The sequence below is a fragment of the Lithobates pipiens genome, unplaced genomic scaffold (genome assembly GCF_037356315.1).
Source record: "Lithobates pipiens isolate NorthernLeopardFrog02 unplaced genomic scaffold, aLitPip1_a1.2 Scaffold_166, whole genome shotgun sequence".
In the NCBI taxonomy this organism is placed as follows: domain Eukaryota; kingdom Metazoa; phylum Chordata; class Amphibia; order Anura; family Ranidae; genus Lithobates; species Lithobates pipiens.
In genome coordinates, this window is record NW_027507752.1 from 988,312 (window position 1) to 1,013,136 (window position 24,825).

The 24,825-nt window shown below is 44.8% G+C and overlaps 2 protein-coding genes across 3 annotated transcripts in view; both read left to right on the forward strand.

Moving 5' to 3' along the window:
* Positions 1–18,389, forward strand: part of LOC143986492 (synaptonemal complex central element protein 1-like) — a 63,969-nt gene extending 45,580 nt beyond the window's left edge. Inside the window, exons 10-12 of the mRNA XM_077484833.1 lie at positions 265–382; positions 1,693–1,782; positions 18,097–18,389. Coding sequence (XP_077340959.1) covers positions 265–382; positions 1,693–1,782; positions 18,097–18,193 — 305 coding nt within the window. The 3' untranslated portion in view covers positions 18,194–18,389. The remainder of the gene's footprint in view (positions 1–264; positions 383–1,692; positions 1,783–18,096) is intronic.
* Positions 18,390–21,756: 3,367 nt separating this feature from the next.
* Positions 21,757–24,825, forward strand: part of LOC143986509 (ficolin-2-like) — a 38,055-nt gene continuing 34,986 nt past the window's right edge. For both annotated transcript variants that reach the window (XM_077484860.1, XM_077484861.1), the window contains exons 1-2: positions 21,757–21,903; positions 22,887–23,000. In XM_077484860.1, coding sequence (XP_077340986.1) covers positions 21,834–21,903; positions 22,887–23,000 — 184 coding nt within the window. In that variant the 5' untranslated portion in view covers positions 21,757–21,833. The remainder of the gene's footprint in view (positions 21,904–22,886; positions 23,001–24,825) is intronic.

The window sequence follows — 24,825 nt, forward strand, 5'->3', positions numbered from 1 at the left end:
TGAAAACTTCACTCTGGTACTCACAATACAGAGCTTATGTGTGTCACTTGACCTAGAAACAGCACATTTCAGGTTCTGCTTATTTTTGCATACAGTTGGTTGATTGTTACTTTTGGCAATAGAGAAACAGACCCAGGACTTTCACACTTCTTCAAAGGGGATATAGTGTATTTAAATGCTTTTTTTTTTTTTTAGATGGGAGGCTTAGTTTTTTTTACTAGGATTAGGAAATTTACAAAATCTTTTCTCTTACTTTGCTTAAAGATAGGGAGAAGCTCACTAAACTTAAAGAAATAGAGGAAACTGAGGCAAGACTCATAGAAGAAGGTATCCTGACTGCAGAAAATGTCTTCCTTCACAGTGAGGCGGCTGTGTGTGTAGTGTAAGTAATCACGCTGACCATATTTCAATATTAAAAAGGGTTTTTACTTTACAGTATTTTTATTTAAAATCTTAAGTACATAAAAGAGAAATATTAGCAACGGCAAATCAGAGTTTCAGGTTATCACCAGCATAATATAGGAACATATCTGACGACGGACAATAATTATATAGGTAAGTACAGGTTGTTCAATGATACAGTGTGTGTGTGTGTGTGTGTGTGTGTGTGTGTGTGTGCATGTGCGTGTATTGCTACAATGTAAAGTAGTGAGTGTACAGCTTGTATAACGTGTAAATTTGCTGTCCCCTCAAAATAACGAAAACCACAGCCATTAATGTCTAAACCTCTGGCAACAAAAGTGAGTACACTCCTAAGTGAAAATGTCGAAATTGGGCCCAGTTAGCCTTTGGGAAATAGACATATGAGTGCTGCCAGCATTGCTACAGAGATTGAAGAGGTGGGGGGTCAGTCTGGCAGTGCTCAGACCATACGCCACACACTGCATCAAATTGGTCTGTATGGCTGTCGTCCCAGAAGGAAGCCTCTTCTAAAGATGATGCACAAGAAAGCCCGCAGTTTGCTGAAGACAAGCAGACTAAGGACATGGTTTACTGGAATCATGTTCCGTTGTCTGATGAGACCAAGATAAACTTATTTGGTTGAGATGGTGTCAAGCTTGAGGAGTACAAAGACAAGTGTACCTTGCCTACAGTCAAGCATGGTGGTGGGAGTTTCATGGTCTGGGGCTGCATGAGTGCTGCCGGCATTGAAGAGCTACAGGAAATTGAGGGAACCATGAATGCCAACATGTACTGTGACATACTGAAGCAAAGCATGATCCCCTCCCTGCGTATACTGGGCCGCAGGGCAGTATTCCAACATAACGACCCCAAACACATCTCCAGGACGACCACTGCCTTTCCTAAAGAAGCCAAGGGCAAAGGTAATGGACTGTCCATGCATGTCTCCAGACCTAAACATTATTGAGCATCTGTGGGGCAACCTCAAAAGGTGGAGGAGCGCAAGATCTCTAACATCCACCAGCTCCGTGATGTCATCATGGAGGAGTGTAAGAGGACTCCAGTGGCAACCTGTGAAGCTCTGGTGAACTCCATGCCCAAGAGGGTTAAGGTAGTGCTGTAAAATAATGGTGGCCACACAAAACATGTGTAAACATCTAGTTTGCATGTCCCATTCTGGAAGGTAGCATTATAACACTGGAGGCTTCCAGATGTAAAAGCTTACTTGGGGCAAATCTGTATACCATGTCATAATTGTCTTATTTGTCTTTTTGCACTTTGATTTGGCAGGAAAATGTTTGAAGAAGAAAATGCTTTGGTCAAGACCATGCTGGAAAAAGTAACTGCACGTCAGACAGAGCTTCTGGATAATTGCAACAGGTGAGTGAACAAGCTCTTGAGAGGGTGAGGCCGCGTACACACGCGGGGACTGTTCGCCCAACTTTGTCCGTCAAACAGTTTCGGCAAACAGTCCGCTCAAAATTAGCATGGACGGACATGGCCACACACGACGTACGAACAGTTTGCTGAAACCGTGCGCGGTGACGTGAACGGCACGTACGACGGGACGCAAAATACGACGTCCTATACATTGCATTACAACTTTTGGCGTGTAAATCCTTTCTGAGCATGCGCGGAACTTAGTTTGACGAACAAGCCTACACACGAGGGGACTGTTCGCTGAAACCAAGTTTCAGCGGACAGTTTTTCGGAAATTCCGAAAAACCTTGTTCAGCAAACTGTTCGCTGAAACTGTCCGCTGAAAGCCCACACACGGGCGGACTGTCCGCCGAAACACTGTTCAGCGGACAAAGTTGGCCGAACAGTCCCCGCGTGTGTACGCGGCCTGAGATGCATTTGGGCATGTTTATTTGCCACAGGTTGATTTAAGTGTTCACTTCACTTCACAGAGTAGTTAATCTCTCCGCTGATCCCTGCTAAACAGGTGGATGAAAGGTCTGAGTCTTCTCCTCTATGCAGAGCGGACACAGTCCGCTCTCGTCTATGGGGCAATCGGATGGAAAGGACATTCTGTCTGTCTCCATCCGATGCCATCTGATCCAATCCGCCAGACGAATGGGGAATAGGTCTGTTGTGCTTTTTAAGGACAGTTTCCCGCACAGTATTTATAAATTTTTAACAAAGATATTTTTAAGATACAAAATCAATCTATATGACACAGTCTATACATGTGAAACTTATTCATGGAGAAAAGTGATCATACAAAATAGTTACATTTATTGGTTGACTAAAGACAAATATTTATATGAAATTAAAATATCAGTTGCGTCACATGAACACCTCGACAATTAATGGAAACACCCACAAAATGGGAGTATAGTACTTTGGACTTAATATCACCATTATCACTTCTCGGTAGAATCAATAACCTTTTGATAATTGACAATTAAACAGAACGTCTGTATTTCACATGTCCAACCGTTACTATACTGCAGGTAAGTAAGTGGTTTAAGTGGTTGTAAACCCTTACAACACACTTTGACCTACAGGTAAGCCTAGATTAAGGCTTACCTGTAGGTCCAAGAAATATCTCCTAAACTTATACGGTTTATGAGATATTTGCCCGAAGACAGCCACCGCTCTCTATGGCGCATGTGCCGTAGACAGCGGCGCGCAGGCGCGCTGAGCGTGGTATCGTCAACGACGAAGATGCCGCGCGTGTCGGCTCCCGTGCGCATGCGCGGGAGTGACGTCATTGCGGCTTCGCCGAATGCCCCACCGCGAGGCCCCACCGAGAAGATGGATACGCTGGACTACAGGGGACAGTGGTGACTTCGCTGGCTCCTGTGTCAGGTAAGTGACACATAATGGACTACTATGCGATGCGATGCGATGCGATGCGATGCGATGCGATGCATAGTAGTCCATTATGCTTTACCTTTGCAGGGAATGAAAGAGGAAGTAAACCCATCAGGGTTTACTTCCTCTTTAACAATGTGAAATAAATTAAACGTTTGTTTGTCAATAAAATTGGCATCTATGCAAAAAGAAATATATAATGAAAAATTTAATTTAGAGAAAAATCTATAAGGCAGTTATTGATTCGGGGGAACGATTTTCAATAATGCATGCAAGATATAATCAACATGGCATATTTACCCATTCCAAAATGGCTATTAGTGTGGATTGCTGGTTTCCAGGATTTAAGATGGCCGTTCAGGAATTTGATGAATGTTAAAATATGTATTCATGTATGGTTCATGAGTGTCAGTCTGTCTGGGAGTCTCCCAGTGTCCCCCCCCCCCCCCCCAGGGTGTGTCCCCTGAGCTCTCTCTTTGTCATCTTTTCTTGCTTCTTAAATATCCTCTTAAAAAATAAGTTCTGCCCAAAAGGTATGTGTTCCCTCCTCATTGGCAGACAACATGTAATGATTCTCTTTCCCAGGAGTCTAATGATTTTAAGGTAATAGCACCTTCAACCACCAGGTGTCTCGCATGTGTTTGGTGTTTATCTCTTTAACCAGTTGCTGACCGCCGGCCGTCAAAAAACGGCCAGGCGGCGCAGCTATTGCGGCGGGAGGCCGTCATATGACGGCCTCCCGTTTAAACAGGGATGCGCGCGATCGTGCGCGCGCATCCCTGTTTCTTCGGTGGCGGCGTGTCACGGAGACACCGCTCGCCACCGAAGGGGGTGAACAGCCATTCGTTATGGCTGTTTACCACGTGATCGGCCGTGATGAAGTCACGGCCGATCACAGATGGTCACACCCCCTACGTGCACGGCGCATGCGCGCGATCGCGAGCGCGCTGCGCGTGCACGTCGGTGGCGGCGTGTTCCCCGGGAACACTGCTCGTCACCGACACTGGTAAACAGCCATTGGCTGGCTGTTTACCCACGTGATCGGCTGTGATCCTTTCACAGCCGATCACTAAAAATGTAAACAAACCGCGGTAACGGGATGTTACCGGGTTCTCCTCCTCACACACTGATCGTGTGTGAGGAGGAGATTGCGGTAACATCTCGTTACCGCCTACAGTACACATCAAGCACACTGATTCCCCCCCCCCCCAATAAAGAGGACCTGTCACCACCCCTCATAATACCTGTCAATCACAGTCCATCAGAGTACCTGTCACAGTCCATCAGAGTACCCGAGTACCTGTCCCAGCCCATCAGAGTACCCGAGTACCTGTCCCGGCCCATCAGGGTACCCGAGTACCTGTCCCGGCCCATCAGAGTACCCGAGTACCTGTCCCAGCCCATCAGAGTACCCGAGTACCTGTCCCAGCCCATCAGAGTACCCGAGTACCTGTCCCAGCCCATCTGAGTACCCGAGTACCTGTCCCAGCCCATCTGAGTACCCGAGTACCTGTCCCAGCCCATCTGAGTACCCGAGTACCTGTCACAGTTCATCTGAGTACCCGAGTACCTGTCCCGGCCCATCAGAGTACCCGAGTACCTGTCCCAGCCCATCAGAGTACCCGAGTACCTGTCCCAGCCCATCAGAGTACCCGAGTACCTGTCCCAGCCCATCAGAGTACCCGAGTACCTGTCCCGGCCCATCTGAGTACCCGAGTACCTGTCCCGGCCCATCTGAGTACCCGAGTACCTGTCCCGGCCCATCAGAGTACCCGAGTACCTGTCCCGGCCCATCAGAGTACCCGAGTACCTGTCCCGGCCCATCAGAGTACCCGAGTACCTGTCCCGGCCCATCAGAGTACCCGAGTACCTGTCACGGCACATCAGAGTACCCGAGTACCTGTCACGGCACACCAGAGTATCCGAGTACTTGTCACGGCACATCAGAGTACCCGAGTACCTGTCACGGCCCATCAGTGTACCCGAGTACCTGTCACGGCCCATCAGGGTACCCGAGTACCTGTCACGGCCCATCAGGGTACCCGAGTACCTGTCACGGCCCATCAGGGTACCCGAGTACCTGTCACAGTCCATTAGAGTACCGAGTACCTGTCACAGTCCATTAGAGTACCGAGTACCTGTCACAGTCCATTAGAGTACCGAGTACCTGTCACAGTCCATTAGAGTACCGAGTACCTGTCACAGTCCATTAGAGTACCGAGTACCTGTCACAGTCCATTAGAGCACCGAGTACCTGTCACAGTCCATTAGAGCACCGAGTACCTGTCACAGTCCATTAGAGTACCGAGTACCTGTCACAGTCCATTAGAGTACCGAGTACCTGTCACAGCCCATCTGAGTACCCGAGTACCTGTTCCAGTCCATCTGTGTACCAGAGTACCTGTCACCGCCCTTCAGAGTACCCAAATACCAGTCACCAAACCATCAGAGTACCTGTCACCAGGCCATCAGAGTACCCGAGTACCTGTCACCAGGCCATCAGAGTACCCGAGTACCTGTCACCAGGCCATCAGAGTACCCGAGTACCTGTCACCAGGCCATCAGAGTACCCGAGTACCTGTCACTAGGCCATCAGAGTACCCGAGTACCTGTCACCAGGCCATCAGAGTACCCGAGTACCTGTCACCAGGCCATCAGAGTACCCGAGTACCTGTCACCAGGCCATCAGAGTACCCGAGTACCTGTCACCAGGCCATCAGAGTACCCGAGTACCTGTCACCAGGCCATCAGAGTACCCGAGTACCTGTCACCAGGCCATCAGAGTACCCGAGTACCTGTCACCAGGCCATCAGAGTACCCGGGTACCTATTTGCAGCCCATGTCTCATAGAATATACGTTGGGGTGTTTACTTTCCAAAATGGGGTCATTTTGTGGGTAATTTCACTGTCCTGGTGGTCCAGGACCTTCAGAAGTGTGATGGGTAGGAATGAAATAAGATGTGTCATTTATGCTCCTAGAACGCCTGAACGTACTACTTCAATGTTCGGCCTCTCTATGTGGCCAGGCTGTGTAAAAGTCCTACACATGTGGTATCGCCATACTCGGGAGGAGTAGCAGAATGTATTTTGGGGTGTAATTTTTGCTATATACATGTTATGTGTTAGAAATATCTTATAAATTGACAATTTTGTGTAAAAAAAAAATGCGTTTTAATTTTTTTCCACATATTCCAAAAACCTCTGGAAAAAAATGAACCGTTCAAAAGACTCATTCTGCTTCCCAGATTATACGTTGGGGTGTTTGCTTTCCAAAATGGGGTCATTTTATGGGAAATTCCATTGTGCTGGTACTCCAGGGCCTTCAAAAGTGTAATAGGTGGTTGAGAAATGAGATGCGTAATTTTTGCTCATAGAACGTCTGAAGGTACTACATCAATGTTAGTGCTCTGTATGTGGCCAGGCTTTGTAAAAGTCTCACACATGTGGTATCGCTGTACTCGGGAAGAGTAGCAGAATGTATTTTGGGGTGTCATTTTTGCTATATACATGCTATGTGTTAGAAATATCTTATAAATTGACAATTTTGTGTAAAAAAAAATGCGTTTTAATTTTTTTCCACATATTCCAAAAACTTCTGGAAAAAAATTAACCATTCAAAAGACTCATTATGCCTCACAGATTATACGTTGGGGTGTTAGCTTTCCAAAATGGGGTGATTTTATGGGAAATTCCATTGTGCTGGTACTCCAGGGACTTCAAAAGTGTAATAGGTGGTTGAGAAATGAGATGCGTCATTTTTGCTCGTAGAACGTCTGAAGGTACTACATCAATGTTGGTGCTCTGTATGTGGCCAGGCTGTGTAAAAGTCTCACACATGTGGTATCGGCGTACTCGGGAAGAGTAGCAGAATGTATTTTGGGGGGTAATTTGTTGTATGCATATGCTGTGTGTGAGAAATAACCTGATAATATGACAATTTAGTAAAAAAAAAAAAAAAAAAAAAAAAAATCTTCATTTTGCAAAGAATTGTGGGAAAAAATGACAACTTAAAAAAACTCACCATGCTACTTACTTAATACCTTGGGATGTCTACTTTGTAAAAAGGGGTCATTTGGGGGGTATTTGTACTTTCCTGACTAGTTAGAGTCTCAAGAAATTAGGTACACCTGATGTACTGAAGGCCTGATCAGAAGTGATGAATTTTCAGTGATTGGCACCATAGATTGTAGACTCTATAACTTTCACAAAGACCAAATAATATATACTAATGTGGGTTATTTTTACCAAAGATATGTAGCAGTATACATTTTGGCCAAAATTTATGAAGAAAAATTACTAATTAGCAAAAATTTATGACAGAAACGAAGAAAAAGGCATTTTTTTCACAAAATTTACGTTTTATTTTATTTATAGCACAAAAAATAAAAAACCCACTAGTGATTAAATACCACTAAAAGAAAGCTCTATTTGTGTGGAAAAAAGGACGCAAGTTTCATATGGATACTGTGTTGGATGACTGAGTAATTGTCATTCAAAGTGTGAGAGCGCTGAAAGCTGAAAATTGGTCTGGTCAGGAAGGGGGTGTAACTGCACTGTACTGAGGTGGTTAAGTTAACCACTTTCAGACCGGACCATTTTGCTGGTAAATGACCAGAGGTCTTTTTACACTTTGGCACTGCGCTGCTTTAACTGCTAATTGCGCGGTCATGCAATGTTGTACCCAAACAAAATTTGCGTCCTTTTCTTCCCACAAATAGAGCTTTCTTTTGATGGTATTTGATTGCCTCTGCGATTTTTATTTTTTGCGATATAAACGTAAAAAGACCGCAAATTTTGAAAAAAAATGATATTTTCTACTTTTTGTTATTAGAAAAATCCAATAAACTCAATTTTAGTCATACATTTAGGCCAAAATGTATTCAGCCACATGTCTTTGGTAAAAAAAAAGTCAATAATTGTATATTTATTGGTTTGCGCAAAAGTTGTCACATCTACAAACTAAGGTACGTTTTCTGGAATTTACGCAGCTTTTAGTTTACGACTGCCTATCTCATTTCTTGAGGTGCTAAAATGGCAGGGCAGTACAAAACCCCCCCAAATGACCCCATTTTGGAAAGTAGACCCCCTAAGGAAATTGATAAGAGGTATGTTGAGCCCATTGAATATTTTATTTTTTTGCCTCAAGCGATTGAATAATGACAAAAAAAAAATTTTTTTTTTTTTTTTACACAAAGTTGTCACTAAATGATATATTGCTCACACATGCTATGGGCGTATGTGAAATGACACCCCAAAATAAATTCTGCTGCTTCTCCTGAGTACGGGGATACCACATATGTGGGACTTTTTGGGAGCCTAGCCGCGTACGGGGCCCCGAAAACCAAGCACCGCCTTCAGGCTTTCTAAGGGCGTAAATTTTTGAGTTCACTTCTCACTACCTATTACAGTTTTGAAGGCCATAAAATGCCAAGATGGCACAAAACCCCCACAAATGACCCCATTTTAGAAAGTAGACACCCCAAGCTATTTGCTGAGAGGCATGTTGAGTTCATGGAATATTTTATATTTTGCCACAAGTTGCAGGAAAATTACAAACTTTTTTTTTTTTTTTTTTTTTTTCACAAAGTTGTCACTAAATGATATATTGCTCACACATGCCATGGGCATATGTGAAATGACACCCCAAAATAAATTCTGCTGCTTCTCCTGAGTACGGGGATACCACATATGTGGGACTTTTTGGGAGCCTAGCCGCGTACGGGGCCCCGAAAACCAAGCACCGCCTTCAGGCTTTCTAAGGGCGTAAATTTTTGAGTTCACTTCTCACTACCTATTACAGTTTTGAAGGCCATAAAATGCCAAGATGGCACAAAACCCCCACAAATGACCCCATTTTAGAAAGTAGACACCCCAAGCTATTTGCTGAGAGGCATGTTGAGTCCATGGAATATTTTATATTTTGCCACAAGTTGCGGGAAAATTACAAACTTTTTTTTTTTTTTTTCACAAAGTTGTCACTAAATGATATATTGCTCATGCATGCCATGGGCATATGTGAAATGACACCCCAAAATAAATTCTGCTGCTTCTCCTGAGTACGGGGATACCACATATGTGGGACTTTTTGGGAGCCTAGCCGCGTACGGGGCCCCGAAAACCAAGCACCGCCTTCAGGCTTTCTAAGGGCGTTACAGTTTTGAAGGCCATAAAATGCCAAGATGGCACAAACCCCCCCCAAATGACCCCATTTTGGAAAGTAGACACCCCTAAATTTAGGGGTACACTAGTGAGACTAGGTAATAAATGGCGGGTGCCCTGAAACTATAAAAAAATAACTAACCAACCAGCGTCACCTGTAACAGTTATATGGTGATCACTGGTGAAAGGGTTAACTAGGGGGCAATCAGGGGGCTTTATGCGGTAGTATATGGGGGTCCCTGGCGCTATAAAAAGCTGCGGCGAACCTAAATACCTACCTGCCTAACTAGCGTCACCTGTGACACTAATACAGCGATCAGAAAAACGATCGCTTATTAGGCTGGGTTCACACTGGAGCGATGCGGGAACGCCACGAATGCGCGGCGGGTTCCCGCATCGCATGCCTCCCGGCGGCAGTTCACACTGCCCTATGCGAACTGCTGGGAGTGTCAGTGAAATGTTACTGACACCCCCAGATCAGTTCGCATATCGCAGTGCGATCTGCAAACTCGGATCGCATGGTGTGAACACCCATGCGATCCGATTCTGCTGCGGGCCAAAAAAAGGGTCCCGTGCGAATTTGCGGTGGGTGCGGCGGGTGCGGCGGGTGCGGCGGGTGCGGCGAATGGCTGAACTCGAATCGCACAGAGATCGGATGTGATTTGCACTGCAGTGCGGTGCGAATCACATCCGTTCTCATAAACCGCTGCAATGTGAACCCAGCCTTAGTGACACTGGCGACGGGGGGTGATCACGGGGTTAAACCTTTATTGGGGGGGTTAGGGGGGTACCTTAGAACTAAAGGGGGCTAACCCTAACTGCCCTAACAGTTATTAGTCACAAATGACACCCGCCGGGTGATCAGGGGGTTAAACCTTTATTAGGTAATAAATGGCGGGTGCCCTGAAACTATAAAAAAATAACTAACCAACCAGCGTCACCTGTAACAGTTATATGGTGATCACAGGTGAAAGGGTTAACTAGGGGGCAATCAGGGGGCTTTATGCGGTAGTATATGGGGGTCCCTGGCGCTATAAAAAGCTGCGGCGAACCTAAATACCTACCTGCCTAACTAGCGTCACCTGTGACACTAATACGGCGATCAGAAAAATTATCGCTTATTAGGCTGGGTTCACACTGGAGCGATGCGGAAACGCCGCGAATCCGCGGCGGGTTCCCGCATCGCATGCCTCCCGGCGGCAGTTCACACTGCCCTATGCGAACTGCTGGGAGTGTCAGTGAAATGTTACTGACACCCCCAGATCAGTTCGCATATCGCAGTGCGATCTGCAAACTCGGATCGCATGGTGTGAACACCCATGCGATCCGATTCTGCTGCGGGCCAAAAAAAGGGTCCCGTGCGAATTTGCGGCGGGTGCGGCGGGTGTGGCGGGTGCGGCGAATGGCTGAACTCGAATCGCACAGAGATCGGATGTGATTTGCACTGCAGTGCGGTGCGAATCACATTCGTTCTCATAAACCGCTGCAATGTGAACCCAGCCTTAGTGACACTGGCGACGGGGGGTGATCACGGGGTTAAACCTTTATTGGGGGGGGTTAGGGGGGCACATTAGAACTAAAGGGGGCTAACTCTAACTGCCCTAACAGTTATTACAGTCACAAATGACACCAATGCAAAAAAAAAAAAAAAAAAAAATGACATTGGTGTCACTGTGACTGGGGGGCAGGGGTAATTGGGGGGGTGATCGGGGGGTAAAGGGGGGGTGTGAGTGTGCCTGGCATGTTCTACTGTGTGTGTAGAGTGTTGGTGCAACTCACCGATCCGCTCTCCTCCGTGTCAGAACGAAAAATACCGACACGGAGGAGAGAATACATCACTTCCTCTCCTGTGTTTACATTACAGGAGAGGAAGTGATGTCACCGGGGATTTCCATTCGTCGAGAGCGATCGCGAGGGGGTGGCCATGAATGAATGGCCGCCCCCTCATCCCGGATCGCTCTCGAAGGAATGCCGACCGCCGCAGGCACCGGGGGGGGGGGCCCGATCGGGCCCCCCACCCGCGGGCAGGCAGGGACTTATATATACGCCCATATGCCTGCCCGTGCCATTCTGCCGACGTATATCGTCGTGCGGCGGTCGGCAAGTGGTTAATATTTTTTTATTTCTATAATATGCATTCGTTTTTTATATATGTACTAACGAATATATCTCTAGTGTTCAGGAATGATAGTAACCGATATAATAGAAAATACGCTTAACATAATTTTGAATAATCTCCATTGTATATCAATGTATATCTATTAAATCTAGTCTATTTAGAAAGGATACAGGTTATATATATATATCAATAAAAATCACATAAAATTCTTATCTATATGGATACATGTATAATTCGGGTATCCAATCAATATTTGTTTATCTAGACATAGGTTAAATCCTTATACCGTTATAATCACGATTATATGTTTTTCATAACACTAATTCGTTGCTAAAACACTTCTACTTATAATCACACTTTCATATATAATTTCTTTATGACAAAGTTCTTTAGATCATTAGATACTAAAATGATAATATCTCTTTTATGACCTACAATTATCACATATAATTTGAATGACTTGAAGTACTTTTAAAATATGTCTGACTTGCATATCCCTCTAACACCATGTTTTGAGATGGACTTTGAGCAGTCCAATAAATGTTTAGATAGCTTAGCTGTGTCCTCAAGTCCCTAAAAATTCACACAATAGGTTTTGTTGGACAAGGTGTCAGCTATTGAATTTTGTCTTCATGGTTGTATATTGTCCAAGCAGTCTTCACTTGAGAGCACAATGGTTTTTCTAGTTAAGGGTTATTTCCATGTGATAAATACACATCTTTTTGTTTGGTGACAAGAGTTATCATTGTTCCAGTCTCTTGTTTCAACACAGGGTTTGTAAAAGTTATAGATAACTAATCCCCTGAACATTTGGAAAAACATGTGAGATCATGTATTTTGCTTTAAAGGTCTCCAAGAGGGTAATAGTTCAATAATATCAAAATTATAGTTCTACTTTTTGAGGCCTACTGAAATCTCTCATCTCTGCCAGTGAATATTAAATGTATTTCTTCATGAATTCACAACAGGTCTCTCATCCTTCTGTCTTGGCGAACAGGATCGGATCGGATGATTGGAGGGTCCCATCAGGTCCGCCTGAAAAACTGACGGGTGGGCCTGATCAGATCATCTGTGTGAAAGGGGCCTTAGAGGGTCAGTCCACCCAAAAGTGATATTTTAGTTGTAGGTGGAGCCTGACAAGCTGAGTCTGTCCCAGGCTCCACCAATGAGATCTTCCTGCCACACTGATATTTCAGAGTTAGGTGGGTGTTGGAGAGTTAAACAACAGTAAAAGTTAGTACACCCCTCAGATTTTTGTAAATATTTTATTATATCTTTATATCTTTCATGTGACAACACTGAAGAAATTACACTTTGCTACAATGTAAAGTAGTGAGTGGGGGGCATGGCTGCGGCGTGAGAGAGCAGACATGTGTGAGCTGAGCTCCGCCTGACCCGTTCCTAATGTTAGCTTATGCAGCAGCCAACAGAGAACTCCGACCTAAATCTGGCGGCGTGGCAGTTGCCATACATAGGCATTGGCATTGCCCTTTTGTCCCCTAGACCATTGCGCAGATCCAGAAGGTACATTTGTCTTTCTGAAAGGCACTCTCATCGTAAGCTTACTCTTGTGGCGCTATATGCACCTAACACCCGGCAGATCTTTTATTGGTGGACCAATATTTTCTGGAGTTGCTCTCCAGTGCTGGATGATGCAGTAGCACGGAAGCGGGTATCTGATACCATTTCCTTTTATTTTGACCGAGTGGACTGGATGTATCTTCAGGCAGTATTGTCTAGACTGGGTCTTGACCAAAACATGCTCCTTTGTGTAGGCTCCTTATACAGTTCCCCAGAGGCCCGGGTTAAGGTTAACAAAACTCTCTCCAATGCCTTCCCTATACAGAATGGAACAAGACAGGGGTTCCCCCTGTCCCCACTGATATTTGCCCTTACCCTAGAACCGCTGCTCAACATGATATGGTCAAATCCTAACATTACAGGGTTTAAGGTAGGGACGACGGAACATAAGTTGTCGGCATACGCCGACGATGTAATATTTTATGTTGTGGATTTTATGTTGCAGATTTCTCTTCCCAATATCATGGCAGAATTACGGAGATTCCATTTCCTCTCCAATTTTAAAATCAACTATAGCAAGTCGGGGATTTTCCTCCTTGCTATTCCCCCTCTGATGCGCTCCCAACTGCAAGCTTCCTTTTCTTTCACATGGTGTAGTTCCTCCTTAAAATTTTCAGGCTTCCCCTGTTTCATTCTGGGGGAACATAGCTCCTACTTCCGCATGTGGGCAAAGGATGGAGAGACATGGTGTGGAAGGTTTATACATGCGCAAGCTATTATAAAGAAAGTACTAGGGGGGTGTGTCCAAGATGGCAACGGTGCAGGACGCTTAGTCAGGGAGCTCTGCAGCCATCATGGGGAAATCTTTTAATATATCCTGACACTTTACCAAACCACCTTAAGAGGCTTCAGACCCCCCCCCCCAGCTGATGCGGACACGGAACCAGAGGCACTCGGCATACAGCAACCCGGAACCACGCAGTCTGCTTCCAAAGGAATCGCGGCACACGTGGGAAGAGTGAGCACCATGGCGACTCAGATGGAGAACATCGGACCCGGCCCTCGCTGATCAGAGCAACTTTGCCGCCCTCATGCATGCCATCACAGGTTGACAATCTTCCCTGTCTACCCTCACAACTAAGATAGACACCGTGCAACTGGAGATTGGCCTCATCAGGCAGGACTTTGAGAAGGTATGGCAGCGGGTGACTGAGGTTGAGCATTGGGTGGGGGATACAGAGGAGGTGGTCAGAGAGCACTTGGCTTCCCTACACACTCTGCAAGTGAGGGCGAAACACCTGGAGGTGCGGGCCGAGGTTTCCGAAAACCGGAACCGCTGGAATAACCTCCGGATAATCGGACTGCCTGAGGGGGCTGAGGGCTCGGATGCCTCTGCTTACACTGAGATGCTCCTCCGGCAACTCTTTCCGCAAGCAAGCTTCTCACCATTTTTTGCGGTCGAGAGGGCCCACAGAATGCCACCTGCCTGTGGTCCCCCAGGTACTCCACCTCGCACATTTATATTTCGACTGCTCAATTTCAGGGTCCGGGATTTGGTCCTTCGGGAGGTGCGCAAGATGGCTGACATGAGGCGGCCCGCCTAATGGGCTTCCCGGATTTTTCAGTTGATACCCAGAGGCAGCGCAAGTCATTCGATACGGTGAAGCAAGCTATGAGAGCCAAGAGAATATGGTACAGTATATTGTTTCCAGCCCGACACGCGTGCAAGACGGTGAGAGCGTTTGTTTCTTTACCTCCCCTAATGAGGCCTCACAATGGTTGAACATCCTGCCCTGTCACTAGTGGAGAGTATACCCTGGTGTTTAGAACCTAGTAGGGATGTTCCCCTGTCTGCTTCAGCTATTTTGCCCACAATGGGGCCCCTACCACTTATCTGCTTTTACCTAAGACAATGATTTTCCTCACAGTTTAGGGGGAACACTCCCTCACAGAGAAATTCTGACTTCAGAGGAACCTGTTGGTAAGACTCTATACAACTTGGGGTTGTAATACAAATTGGGTGTGGGATTTGTTGGCTACATGTAATAACTTTAGGACCTTGGTGGTATTGTCTCTAGCTTCTCAGATGGGGACAAAGCCCACTTGATCTAAATGGACGAGGTTTGTAAGAAGATGTTGAATCCTATTTGCCAAAATTTTCGTGAATAGCAGCAAAATTGTCCAATAGCTGCCACATGCGGTTGGGTCTTTCCCTCCTTAGGGATCCCTGATATATGGGCCTGTAAGGTGTCTACCGCAAATTTTGTAGTAGAGTCTATTGCGTTAAACAGTTTGGTCATGAATGGGGCAAGAGAAGTTAGTAGGACCTTATAATATTGGATAGTAAGGCCGTCCGGGCCTGGTGCCTTCCCCGGTTTGAGATACTGTATATTGCACATATACAGTACACCTCACATCACTCACACGAAGCCTATATTACACATATACAACTCGCATCACTCACACCTACACACAGCCTATATTATTATATTTACTCCATGCTCCCCTTGCTCCTTATGTCAATATGTTTTATTACACAATTTAACTCATAATGATGGCGGGTCCCATAGCTACATTCATCATACATAATACTGAACCTCAGGCAATTGATTCCCCTTCAAATTGTAAAAAAAAAAAAAAGAAAGTCAAATGTTTTTTGAAATTAAGCTAAAGTGTGCAACTTGCTTCCAACTCACTGTTAATAACCCAATTTACTTTCATTCCCTGGAGAGTGCAGCAGTGGATCAGTAGGCTGAATGGACAGGCTGATCCCTGCTCCCTTACTATCCGCTGTGCGTCAAAACTTCTTTTAAGCTACGCAAAGTTTTGGCATACAAGGGAGAATACCAGGGATAGCCAGGGGCGTAGCGTGGGTTGTTAGCGCCCGGGGCAAGGCTAGTCATTTGTGACCCCTATCCTAGGAACTTTTAGCACTCCCTGAGTCCTTTCCACTAATACAGTATTAAACCCCATACCTAAGCACTTGCAGGGTTGCTCCACCACACCGCCGACGGCTGCCAATTGTCATTCCTAAGGGATGGTGTGTTCGCTAGAGGTGCAAGAAAATGGTGGCAGGAGAAGTGAGAGACTCACCGAGTGGAGGTCCCCTGGGCCTTGCACACATCACACATCAGTTATAGGCATTTGAAGGCCTTGGCGCTGTTCTTGAAGGTGCACACACTGTGACTGCAATTCCAGTAGCCTTCATCTGAGGAGGGCTTCGGATGACAGGAAAATACTTGGGGCTAGGCCTGGCTGCAGTGCCCTAAAAAAATGTTTTAACACCTCTGCTAGATCTCCCTTTCGGTTGGTTGTGTTGGTACTACTGTTGCTTTTTGATTGTCGGCCATAGGTTGCAGAGCCGCAATAGGTAGTAGATGCATCCCTGCTGCCATTTCGAAAGGCTCTCTGTACAAGAACCTTAAAATGCTTCTCCTCATAGTGATGCATTTTAGATTTCCTCTTTTCTGGTGGGATGTGTCTGCCATTTTGGCCTTTGTAGTATGGATCCAAGAGGGTGGCCACCCTATAATTATTAGTATTTTTAATATGACCTATATAAGGGTCATTCTGTAAGCAACACAACTTACAAGAAAGCAGTGTTAATTTTGTCGACTAAAACATTTTCATCTACTAAATCATGGGTGCTCAACCTGTGGCCCTTTAGCTGTTGCGGAACTACAAGTCCTATGAGGCATTGCAAGCTGCTGACAGTTACAAGCATGACTCCCAAAGGCAGAGCCATGATGGGAGTTGTAGTTCTGCAACAGCTGGAGGGCCACTTGAGCACCCATGTACTAAATTAATACTATTTTAGTTGACTAAAATACGACTAAAACTAAAACAACTGAGATGACTAAAATACGACTAAAACTAAAATGGCATTTTAGTCAAAAGACTAAAATGGAACTAAAACTAAATTGCCATTTTAGTCAAAAGACTAAAACTAAATTTAAATTTGATTTAAAAATTAACATTGGTCTGTAGTGCATGTTCATACCTCAATGTATGCGTGGGAGGTCCAAATGGTGGTGTTGATAATGTAAAGTGTGTGTCCTTGGACAAGGGATCCAAAGAGGAGGACAAGGAGGAGGAGGCAGGGGTAGAATAGAAGGAGGCATACAGATGGTAGAGGTGGCCGAATCATCCACAACTCATAGTGGTACCACACATTCAATAGGTTTACCCCTCACAACTTGCTGCCTATCCACCACTAGATTTACCCACTTTGTGGTAAACAATATGCACCACCTCTGGACTGGAGTGGTCAGAGGTGAGCTTCTTTGAGTCCAAAACCTACAAGATGGAGGTTGGCAGGGAACACCAATACAGTAGCTTTTGGAGTGTAATGAGGTGATGGGGAGGGTAATGTCTCCACTTCCAGCCTCTGCTTTCCACTCCTCACTCTGCCACTGCCATTTATCACTGCTAGAGATAGAGAAGGCTGAGATCCTTTTAAACTATTTCTTCCCTCCCTAGGATTCTATGTCCCTGCTCATTTCCAGCTCACCTGGTAGGCCTTTTTTTATCCCCTATGCTGGGTGTGACGGATGAGGAGGAGATACAGACACCCAGCAGTGAGGAATGGACAGCGAGGTGGGAGCAAGTGTCTGTGCTGACCCCGATCACCCACAGCCAGCCCTGTCTGTCCCTGCCCCTGCACATGACCAAATGACCCTGCTCGCTGTGAATCTGGTAGTTCTGCCCCTACCCGGCAGCTTAATTTAGTGGGGGGCAAGGAATAACCTGGGAGGGGCAATTGCCCCCTGTAGTGCCGCCACTGGCTGACTGTATGGCTCCCCATGGCCATACTGTAATAACAGAATACAAGAGCATTATACCTGCAGCCCTCAATGTCTTCTTCCTTCCTCTCGCCATTAAATATTGTTTTTAAGTGTCTTGATAATACACAGTGCTGCCTTGCAACATCTATAAAATTGCACACATAAAGTATGTATTATACACATTTTATGTTCTATATATATATTTTTGTATATACAGTATAATGGTATTTAGTGCCTTTAGGAGGCTCATTTATTCCCATTGTTTTCTGTCTCAAATGCTTTGTCTTTCAGACTGGAAGCAGAGCTGAAAGCTGCAGAAGTAAAATTGTCTAACACCTCCGGAGCTGTGTCTGGGGAAATCGACCAATTCTACAGTGTTCGTTTTTAATTCAATACATGTGGAATTCAGAACAAGAGTTTTTACCCCTCATTCCCCTGTTTTGGTCTAGTGGAGTATTAGCATAGGATACAGCGCTGCACGGACTAGGACACACTTTCACAAGCTCTCCAAAGATGCCATCGCATTTTAAGAGACCCAAACCTGGAACCAAACCTTTACAATTACAAATAAAAGTGTGAAGAAAAAAAAGGAAAAATAAATAAATAAATATATAAAATAAAAAAAACTAAAATAGTTGTTGTTTTTTTGTTCTCTCTCTCTCTCTCTCTCTCTATTGTTCTGCTCTTTTTTTACTGTATTCTACAATGCAATGTTTTATTGTTACTACTATTTTATCATGTTTGCTTTTCAGGTATGTAATTCTTTTATACTTTACCGTTTACTGTGTTTTCTTGTTAACCATTTTTTTGTTTTCAGGTACGCCATTCAGCTGCAGCACTGGTTTATTTATCTTGACAGCAACAGTGTTTGCTTCCACGATACGTAAATCAGCGACTCCAGCGCTGTAGAAGGTGATTTCACCATCACAGTTAAAAAAAAAAGAGCATATATGCCGAAGCATGGTTGCAGGGGTGGAGGGGCGATTTGGTTCTGCCAGCTGACCATAGAGCTGATCAGAGACCAGATTGGCTCCAATCATCTCTTTGGCCTAAGAAACCAGAAGCTACGAGCATTTCATTACTTTCGCCGGACATAAACAGCGTCATTGGAAAATTGGCAAAGCATTTTATCACACCAATCCTGGTGTGGTCAGATGCTTTGAGAGCAGAGGAGAGATTTTTGCACAAAGTTGTCACTAAATGATATATTGTTCAAACATGACATGGTTATATGTGAAATTACACCCCAAAATACATTCTGCTGCTTCTCCTAAGTATTGGAATACCTCATGTTTGAGACTTTTTGGGAGCCTAGCCGCGTACATTCCCCCGAAAACCAAGCACCATATTCAGGCTTTCTAAGGGTGTATATGGTGATTTTACTCCTCACTACCTATCACAGTTACAGAAGTCTAAAAATGTCCAGATTGCACAAAACCCCCCCAAATGACCCCATTTTGTAAAGTAGACACCCCAAGGTATCTGCTAAGAGGCATGGCGAGTATTTTGCAGACCTCATTTATTTCTGAAAATGAACAAAGAAAATACCTTTTTTTTTTCCAATTTTCAAAACTTTGTGACAAAAAGCGAGATCTGCAAAATACTCTACATGCCTCTCAGCAAATAGTTTGGGGAGTCTACTTCCCAAAATGGGGTCATGGGGGGAGGGGTTGTGCTATCTGAGCATTTCATGGCCTTTGAAACCGTGATAGGCGGTGAGGAGTGAAATCAAAAATGTATGCCCTTAGAAAGCATGAAGGCAGTGATTGGTTTTTGGGGTCTTTAGACTGCAAGGACAGCAAAATATCAAATATTCCATGAACTCAACATGCCTCTCAGCAAATAGTTTGAAGTGTCTTCTTTCCAAAATGGAGTCATTTTTTGGGTGGGGGGGGTTGTGCTATCTTGCGATTTCATGGCCTCAGAAACTGTGATAGGTAGTGAGGAAGTAAAATCACCATTTTATGCCCTTAGAAAGCCTGAAGGCGGTGCTTGGTTTTCGGGGTCCTGTAAATGGCTAGGCTCCCAAAAGTCTTACACATGTGGTATCCCTGTACTCAGGAGAAGCAGAAAAAATTATTTTGGGGTGTCATTTCACATATGCCCATGGCATGTTTGAGCAATAGATCATTTAGTGACAACTTTGTGCAAAATATACAATATTCCAAGGACTCAACATGCCTATCAGCAAATAACTTGGGGTGTCTACTTTCCAAAATGGGGTCATTTTGGGGGGTTTTGTGCTATTTTGGCATTTTATGGCCTTCGGAACTATGATAGGTAGTGAGGAGTGAAATCAAACATTTACACCCTTAGAAATCCTGAAGGCGGTGCTTGGTTTTTGTGGTCCTGTACGTGGCAAGGCCCTCAAAAAGTCTCACACATGAGGTATCCTCATACTCAGGAGAAGCAGCAGAATGTATTTGCGGAGTGTAATTCCACATATAACCATGGCATGTGTGAGCAATATCATGTAATATTTAGTGACGACTTTGTGTATTTTTTTTTTGTCATTTTTTTAATCACTTGTGACAAAAAAATAAAATATTCAATGGGCTCAACATGCCTCTTAGCAATTGCTTTGGGGTGTCTACTTTCCAAAATGGGGTCATGCGGGGGGGGGGGGTTGTACTGCCCTGCCATTTTAGCACCTCAAGAATTGAGATAGGTCGTCATAAACTAAAAGCTGCGTAAATTCCAGAAAATGTACCCTAGTTTGTAGACGCTATAACCAGGGCCGTCTTTAAGGCAGGACAAAAGGGGCCGCTGCCCTGGGCCCTGTCATTGTTGTGGGGCTCATAGCAGCTGGCTCATACTTGTCAACTATCCCAGTTTAAATTCCCTTGTCCCTTGAAGTTTTAGTCCCGTGCTGTGTCTTGATATCTCAGTGGGAAGTGCTGCTACTAATGGTGCCCAGCTCTGCCTTATTGTTGTGTACAGATGACTCACCTGCAGACCCTGTGTTTACATGTAAGTAACCGGCATTCATATGTACAGTTAATAACTGCATCTGGGTATGTGAACAAAGGCGGCATTCCAATGTATATCATGCCCCCTGCAGTTTGCAAATGATATGCTGTAACCTCTAGCAACCAATCGGTGAGCAGTATTACTGTACAGTAATCTCTAGCAACCAATCAACATGCATAAATCGTGCTGTAACCTCTAGCAACTACTCAGTAAGCTGTAATGTGTGCTGTAACCTCTACCAACCAGTCAGTAAGCAGTAGTGATACACTGTAATCTCTGGCAAACAATCGCAGTCGCTGCCTGATCTGATACAATAAACTGATTTTAAATCTAGCGGCTAATTATTGTATGTCTCCTAGCAGGTGGAGTGCGAAATTGTATTTGGGGGGTCACAAGAAAACCTTTACCCAGGGTCCAATCGATATTAAAGACGGCCCTGGCTATAACTTTTGCGCGAAGACATGTGGCTGAATACATTTTGGCCTAAATGTATGACTAAAATTGAGTTTATAAAAAAAAAAGTTATAACAAAAAGTAGAAAATATATATTTTTTTTTGGTCTTTTTCCATTTATATCGCAAAAAATAAAAATCTTAGAGGCAATCAACTACCATCAAAGAAAGCTCTATTTGTGGGGAAAAAAGGACACAAATTTTGTTTGGGTACAGCATTGCGTGACCGATCAATTACCAGTTAAAGCAGCGCAGTGCAAAATTGTAAAAAGTGCTCTGGTCATTGAGCAGCCAAATCCTCCGGGGCTGAAGTGGTTCATTAGACTTATGAACAATATAGACTAGCTTAGCCATCTCCGGTAAGAAAAGTTGAGTAATCTCCTGACAAAGACAGGATTAAACAGAAGAAGCTAAGGACAATGGAAAGGGAAATGTGCTCTTGTTGTTGAGGAAATAGAAGAAAACTGGAGAAGATCCAGAAATTAGAGAGAGTCAAAGGTCAAAGAGTTAGCCTGGTATTGGGCTAAGAGGAGTATAAATCCTCCCCACTCTGCAATGTATTGTCTTATGGTTAGCTGATCTGCAAGGGAGCAATACTGACCAGTGATGGGGATGTGGGTGATATCAGTCTTTCTCCTACTCACGGCTTTCTGTGAAGCTGAGGACAGCTGTCCGGGTAAGTTTCTTGCATTTGTGTTTAACCTTTAAAGAAACCTAGAAACAGGGGCGGACTGACAACTCATGGGGCCCCCGGGCAATAGGAGATTATGGGGCCCCCAGGCAATCAGACATTATGGGGCCACACAGTATACACAAATAGAAACATGTCTGTGTATACTGTGTGATTGTATACTATTGGCTGAGAAGGTACTGGAGAGGTGGGGCAGCTATAATCTCTGGATTTTTAGACCAAAAGGATGTTGGTCGGTAAGGGACATTTCAGAGACAGATGTAAAAAAAAACTGATTTTTACATACTCTCCCTGGTTTTACTGAGGCAGGCAACCCTAAAGAGGCCCCCTAGTGGCACGGGGCCCTCGGGCAGTGCCCGAGTGGCCCAATGGTCAGTCCGCCCCTGCCTAGAAATGTTTATCTGTATTCCTGAAAGCTTGAACAACCAAACATATTCAGCTAGCCAGTTATATAAACTGCCATTTTTTACCTTCTGCAAATGTTGGTTGCCTGATCTCTGGCTTTACACTTTCTGGGACCTGGAACATATAAGTTCAACAAGAACCAGTCAAATTTCAATCCATCTATGGGCAGGCTGGTTGAACTGCAGTCACTATATTGATCAACTTTAATACAACTAACTTGTCAGGATTAGTGCATTCTGCTGGTAGGGAAGGCTGCCCACTGGCAAACCACAATAGTGCTGTGGGAGGGATGCCCCCATCAACACTGACTGACCATTGAAGGAAAGAAAATTGGTTAATGCATGGCCAGCCATAGGCAGCTAGTGGAATCTGAACTGCAGATCTGCATTCTTGTTCTGGGAACATCACACAAAAAGCATTGAAGCTACTGGATCAGCATGCCATTATAGAAATTAGCTTATTCAGAAGGCTATGTTAGATGACAAGTTTACCACCACATAGTTTTTCATTGATTTATTACATCTTAGTATCTCTGTCTTATACCCAAAATTCTTTCTTCTTAGAGGTGAAGATTGTTGGAGTCGGAGATTCAGATAAACTCACCATCCTCAGAGGATGCCCTGGGACTCCTGGATTTCCTGGCCAAAAAGGAGAAATTGGGGCACCAGGAGAGAAAGGTGAGTCAAGGAATTAAAGATAAACTCTACACAACATTCAAAGTAAACCAAGGAAATTTTTCCACCAATCTAATATTAGGCCCTTAGCAGACGGGGCGGACTTCGTCAAGCAGGTAGATAACTGATCCGACACGGACACTGCTTGCTGTTCTCTATGGGGCAGTCGGATGGAAATGGACTGCTTGTCCATTTGCACCCTACTGTCATCTGATCCACCAGATGGATGGGGAACAGATCCCAATCAGTCTGTTTTTAGCGGACTGGATTGAATGTCGGCAGGTGTGTAGAGAGCAATGGATGGTCCGATCGAGTCCATCTGAAAAACTGATAGGCGGACCGGATCGGTCCATCACTGTGAAAGTAATTCTGCATTTGGAATAAAACGAAAAACAAACATTGCCCTCTGGGCAATCTTTGTATATTGCAAGGATTTTAACAAACTTTGCTGCAGATTCATACCTTTTTGATATTCTGAAGAATTTGTTTGTTCCATACCCCTAAGACCTGCACGAGATGCACTTGTGAGCCCTGTGCCCTATGCAATGCACACTACTGAGCCTTGTGCAATATGTGCCCTTTATGCCTGTGCCTTGCACGATACACACTCCTAAGTCCTGCACCCTGTGCATTGTACACCCCTGAGCCCTGCACTCTGTGCAATACAAACTACTGAGCCTCGCACTCAATGTTATGCACTCCTCAGCCCTGAATCTCTGTGCTTTATGCAGTTTTGAGCCCTGCACTCTTTCCGTTACACCTTTCTGGGCTCTGCACTCTGAGGGTTGCGCACCACTGAGCCTAGCACTCTGGCCATTACTTACTCCTAAGCCCTTCACACTGTGCGATACTCCGAACTAAGCCCTGCTCTATATACACTTTGTTGTACATTTCATGCTTCGGGCCACTGCATTCTTATATATTACTTACATACTTATGAACAAAGTTTTTATTGTCTCAACAGTTGCTATGTAGTCACTGACTATTTTGTGAAGTTCTTCCTTAACCACTTGCCTACCAGGCACTAACACCCCCTTCTGGCCCAAGCCATTTTTCAGCTTTTAGCGCTGTCGCACTTTGAATGACAATTGCGCGGTCATCCTACACTGTACCCAAACACATTTTTTATCATTTTATTCACACAAATATAGTTTTCTTTTGGTGGTATTTAATCACTGCTGGGTTTTTTATTTTTTACAAAAATTAAAAGACCCACATTTTTGGAAAAAAAAACGTTTTTTACTTTTTTCTGTCAGTAAATTCTGTAACTAAGTAATTTTTCACCTTCACTGATGTGCGCCGATGAGGCAGCACCAATGGGCACTGATAGGCTGAACTGGTGGTCATTGATGAGGTGGCAATTATGGGCACTGATGAGGCGGCACTTATGGGCACAGATGAGAAGGCACTAATATGCTGCACTTATGGGCACTGATGGGTGGCACTGATATGTGGCACTGATGAGCACTTATAGGCGGCACTGATGGGCACTAATAGGCGGCAGTGGCGGGCACTGATAGGCGGTACATATGGGCACTGATGGGCATTGTTGGGTGGCACTGATGGGCAACACTGATGGGCACTGATGGACAGCAGTGATGGGCATTGATGTGCAGCACTGATTGCCAGCACTGGCTGGCATGGCTAATGGGCACTGATTGGTGAGACTTAAGGGGAGTGATTGCTGCCACTGGTGGGCACCGTATGCTGGCATTGGTGGGCAATGGTGGGCACTGTATTGTGACAATATATTTTTTTATTGTAATCAGGGCACTGATGATCAGTGCCCTGATTACATTCCTACATGTTCCCCTGTGAGGAGATGCCG